Source organism: Eurypyga helias, unplaced genomic scaffold (assembly GCF_000690775.1).
Source record: "Eurypyga helias isolate BGI_N326 unplaced genomic scaffold, ASM69077v1 scaffold14734, whole genome shotgun sequence".
NCBI lineage: Eukaryota > Metazoa > Chordata > Aves > Eurypygiformes > Eurypygidae > Eurypyga > Eurypyga helias.
Window position 1 is genome coordinate 3,637 of NW_010248332.1, and position 5,426 is coordinate 9,062.

General features: G+C 49.5%; 1 protein-coding gene across 1 annotated transcript in view; it reads right to left on the reverse strand.

The window, feature by feature from the left end:
• The window catches only part of NARS (asparaginyl-tRNA synthetase), a gene marked incomplete at both ends in the record, with an annotated part of 8,426 nt that extends 3,407 nt beyond the window's left edge, over positions 1 to 5,019 (reverse strand). The window contains 7 exon segments of the mRNA XM_010151016.1: positions 1,803 to 1,889; positions 2,418 to 2,488; positions 3,133 to 3,211; positions 3,965 to 4,054; positions 4,443 to 4,535; positions 4,643 to 4,708; positions 4,937 to 5,019. Of these exon segments, the coding sequence (XP_010149318.1) occupies positions 1,803 to 1,889; positions 2,418 to 2,488; positions 3,133 to 3,211; positions 3,965 to 4,054; positions 4,443 to 4,535; positions 4,643 to 4,708; positions 4,937 to 5,019 (569 nt within the window).
• Positions 5,020 to 5,426: the final 407 nt, after the last annotated feature.

Consider the following 5,426-nt stretch of genomic DNA (forward strand, 5'->3'; position numbering starts at 1 on the left):
AACACAGCCATAGGACACCTGGATGCGCCACGTGTACCCCACCACGAGTCTCTCACGGTACTGAGTGCCGTGGTCAGATAACCAGAAGCTTCCAGATGCATTCCAATCAAGTGTAACGTAGCGCACACAGCTGGGTGTATTCAGGTGGAAGAACAGGAAGCTGAAAGCAGAGGGAAACTACACACCACCACCACAAATTTGATGGGTGCTTACAGAAAAACTGGAGCCAGCCTCTGTTTGGATGTGTCCTGCAAAAAGGACAAGTGTCTCAGCTGGCAGCACGGGAGATTTCAGCTGGCTGTACAGAAAACAGTTCTTCACACGGTGGTGAAATGGGAGAGCACAGGCTGAGCCTCTACTAGCACAAAATGCAGACCCCCGACATCCAGGGTACTATTTGAGCCATTCTCCTACTGGACAGCAGGCTCTGAGGTCGAAAACAGTGGCTTAGATCACCACAGGGGAAGGACGGGCTCCCTGCGGGCACTTCGGGCCGGCAGAGACACCCCAGTGACCTCTCTGCACTAGGCAGCATCTCACCATCTCCAAGGCAGCACAAAAGGTTAACACTTGGGCCTTATTTTACACACCACAGGCAGCCACAGCGAGGGGCTCCTTTGCTCTCATGCTCTCTAATGTACCCTGGAAACACTGTCCAAAGCGATACAGCACTCAAAACGTGGGTGGGTTGTTTTGTCAGACACGTTTCTCCTCCCCGTTCTCTCACCAGAGCTCGCACACTTACTCAAGAGACAGACGGGAGAATTTAGATGGCCAATCCACACGGAAGAGCAGCTCTCGCTGCAACAGCTGATGATAATTTTGAGTATGACTCCAAAGGAAGAGGTAAGCTTACAGACTCACGAGCTCTAGAGCTCAATCTACTGCTTTGCTTCATCCTTCATAAACGCATCGCCACAACCAGCTATCAAGCACTAATGTCCTAAAAAGGACTAATTAAGGTTTAAATACATGGCCTGAGCCTGCCTACGGCTTCTGCATCACACAATGTTTTGCAACACAGCCACGACTTATTCCTGTCTTTCCGCCTCCCCTTGGCAGCAAAGCAGAGGTCTCACAACGCTCCGCACACACCCCAACGTAGGCCCGCAGGCCCTGATGCGCACACTGAGCTGCTCTCATGGGTAATGGTTCCGAAAAGCTGCTCTCCTGCCTTCAGTCTGGATCCTTTCCATGGACCATCCCTTCACGCACTGATGCTTTAGATTAGAGCTTTAGCTCTAATCCAGACCCAAACTAACAGTGGGTAGAACCAGACGGAGTGAGAGGCACACGGCAGACGCAGCACTACACACCGAGCCCTACAACCACGCCCGCCCAGGCATTAATGAGACCGCCGTTACACAGGGCTTGGGGCACACGCCACAGCCAACTGCCCAGTCCGTGCACCTGCCGAGTGGCCGAGCACACACACAGCCCCGTGAAGGGCCCGCAGAGCCATCTCACCGAAAGGAGAGAGTTAATCCCCAATTCTGAGCCTCACAAACAGAAACTGAATAAACCTTGTTAGGGAAAATAAAGCTGCGTGTTTATTTAGTGCCACTTCCCACTGCTGTATCCTCAGAAATATCTATGGGACGTAGCAGTGGAAAACTGTTTTGGGCAAAGGCTGAACACAGTTCATCTGTCACACACTGAGCCAGCTTTGGGAGGTTTGTTTCTTGTCTCTAAACCACATTCCCACCAAAATAATCTAATAATTATTTCCCCCTCTGCTTCCCCTTCCGTCAGGAACACAGCAAACAGTTGAAGAGGAGAACCCCAGCACCCTAACCCCGTACCTGCTTGCCTTCAGGAACGAGGTTCAGCGTACCATACACCGCAACGCTGCTCTCCGTAGAGAGAACCAGCCCGTTGTAACACTGACACTGTGAGAGACAAAGGGGGGGTTAAGGCCGTTCATAACATTTCATACGCCCGCTGGAGTCACAGACAAGATGAACTCACGGTCAGTTTCATACGCCCAGTCACAGACAAGATGAACTCACGGTCAGTTCCAACACTTCTCACACTGACAATAAACTCAAGTGGTAGGAGATACAATGTAATGGTAATACAACTTAATCAGTAGGTTTAGGAGAACTTCCAATTTTCTGCATAAAACAGAAAGGGATGAGGTGTGAACACCTGGCTTAATGGCCTGGCTGAATTTCTTCTCAGGAAGGAATTCTTCCCACAGAGGGCGGGAGCACTGGGACAGGTTGCCCAGAGAAGCTGTGGATGCCCCATCCAGGGAGTGCCCAAGGCCAGGCTGGATGAGGCTTGGAGCACCCTGGGCTATGGAAGGTGTCCCTGCCCATGGCAGGGGGTGGGGCTGGGGGGGCTGTAAGGTCCCTTTCCCACCCAAACCATTCCGTGATTCTATGACAGAAGAGAATCAAGCCGTCACAGCTTACCAGCTCATCCGAAAGGACACACTGAAGAAAGCCTGTGCCATCTCTCAAAACAATGAACATCAAATTTTTCCCTAGTTGAGAAGAAAACCAGCTTTACTCATGGACCCGTTTAACTGACCCACTCCCAGACACATTAACCACTGATGTGCAGAGCATCACAGGAGGATCACATTACTGTGATCGCACGCCTCTGTCCTGAAAGCCAGTTGCTCCAGGGAAGCACTGAGCGTCCGCGCAGCAACGGATGCCATCCACAGCCGTACGTCGAGTTGAAGGAAGTTCAACCCTCAGCAAGAGCAAAGCCTGCCCAACCTCAACCGATCACTTCCAGAGCAAGCACTGCCTGCTAAACTTCTACAAGTTCTGCTACTTCGTGTAGCTTCAAAATCCCAGTTTGCTCATTTCACTGGGAGCAGATGCTTCTTAGCTCCTTGGCTTGCAGGATTAGTTTAAAACACAAACCAAGTGTTAAGAGGAAATTCTGCAGGACTGGTGTCCAAACAGAAAAGATTTCAACCGTATCCTGATATACCAGGCAGAATTTTCAGTCTGGCAGTGACCACTGTGACAAACCAAAGAGGACATCTTACTGAAGGATTAAAAACTGAAGAGCAGGTGCTGCCTGATTCACTCTAAGTGTCCAAATTTTGAAGGTTACTGTGTTTGTTCCGTCCCTCTGCATAGGTTCAGTAACTCCAAAATGCTTGTGGCTTACCTTGCCTACGTAACCTGTGGATCCAGCCAAAGATCTTCACTCTCTGGCCTCTGTAAGCCTCCAGCGCATCAATCTTCACCTGTAAACCACAGCGAGTAAAAGCAATCAGAGAAAGGACTCACCCTTTTGATGATGTTTTCCACATTGCTCCAAATCCGAGTGTATCGAGACCCCCTCCTCACTTCCAGCCTTCACACCGAGTCCCTTCTATTCAGCAGCTTACTCTGCTGCATGGAAACCAAGGACTGGGGCAGCTTTTAAAGGAGCTTCCTTGCATTTCACAGGAAGGGGAAGAAGGCAACAGCTCGCACCTCCAGACTAGAGTACTTGGGTGCTACCGGAAAGCCGAGGTGCATTAAATCACCACAAAGCCTGGAAAGGATGCCTTGGCCATTTTCTGGCACGGATTAATGGCTAAAGACATTCGATGGATGAGTTCCGTTAGCAGTCAAAGAAGCAGAGTCTACAAACAGCCAAGCAAGAACGACATTCCATGTCCCTAGAAATTACATCACATTCTCTAACCAGCACTGCTGCTTCACGCTCCATCACTACCACCATCAAACAAAGCAAAACCAATTAACTCCTCCAAGCGGAAATACGGTCTCTACCAGAACAGAGACAGTCTGGTACGTGAACCGAGAAGGTTCAGGTGCCCATCACAGGCGTGAGAAAGACCGAAGTCTATGGACTAGGGGGCAGAGATAACCAGGAAAACTAAGCTACACTGCCTTTAATGGCCTCCAGCAGCTGCCAGAGCTACAGAGCAACGAGTGACTCAACCTTCGTGCAGACACGACGCTGTAACACAGGCGCACGGGATCTTACTCACGCATTTCGGCTCTGGAAGACTAGGATCATTCTTGATAACGACCTTCTTGGCTTCCTCAAGGTTCTTCTCTCGTCTCAAGAGATCTTCTGCCTGGTTTAAGACAGTATTGAATGCCTGTAACCAGGCTTTGTGGGATTCCCACTGTAAGGTGTACGCTTACAGACACAGAGATCGCAAAAGGCCTGGATGTTACCCTGCCGGGACCAAAACCTGCCCTAATTCCAGACCAGGGTGACAAGCAACGCACAGATGCATTTCTGTTTTTTTCCCCAAAAAGTCTGAAGGCAACAGACCGCAATTATTCAAAACGCACTCACTTCCAGCCATTTGCGTGTCCTAATCTAATCAAAGGCAAGTCGTAAACAACGTATGTGTACGAAGAACAAGCTGAAGCTTTTTGGGAGGGGTGGGAATGGCGACGACGCTGTATAATGTTTTTGGAAAAGAAAGCTGTTTGATTTTATCATCTGCAACCTACCTCCTTCTTCTCCTTAGCGTCGTTCTTCATCTGCTCCCTGTGCCACAGCTTCTTCACGTTTTTCATCTGCGACTTGGAAATAATGGCCCATCTCTAAACCAAACCAAAGAGAGAGCAGAGGATGAAAGATTTCACGTGTGCCCCCTCACAGATAGCAGCATTATAACAGTTTCTGCTACGAAGCAATAATGCTACAGCACCTCGTTTTCTTTTTGTGAATCCACATAAATAGTAGGGAACGGTTCCTTTCCTGCTGTCATCAAGGCCTAAAGAGGGGAGAAGAGAACAGAATCAGTGGTGCTACAAGTGAAATAAGTCATCCTTAAAAACACTGAACAGACAACCTACTTCTCACCCTTCTGGTCAGGGATACAAGATCATACGTCTTTTATGTACATTTTATACCAATTTACACATAGAAATACAAGGCAAACCGCTGGACCTAAAGTGCAGTTCTCACCCATCAAAGCAGCCAGCAAGTGTTTCCCAGTTACCTTTAAAACAGTCTTGAATGGCTTCTTTTGGGTCCCATCACCAGTGGAATCGTTGCCTTCTCGTTCAGAAACATACAGTTCTTCTGTAACACAGGGCAAATACAGGCAATTACTCAAAAATAAAAATTATCAGCCTTGGAAATGGCCAGGAAGAAGCTGGACACACAGGAGGATGCAAAATCCTCGCAGTTAACAGCAGGGATAAACCTTCAAAACCAACCAGGTGGTCTGGCGGGGTAAGAGTTATTTAACATTTCCATTCTAAACCTCAATCCCTGCAGGACGTTACCCGAGAGCCTTCCGGGCTCCCAAGGCACTGAACTCCTGGAAGTCACCGGCTGCGCATCAGGAACAAAGAGGGCGCAGCTGTTCCTGAACTCGCTTTTCCCGGGCGAGCAGGGAGCCGGGGAGTGGAGAGCAGTCAGAGTCCGCGCCAACGCCCGGCTCACGCGGTGCCGAGAAACGCGCCGCACGTTAAAGCGCCGGACAT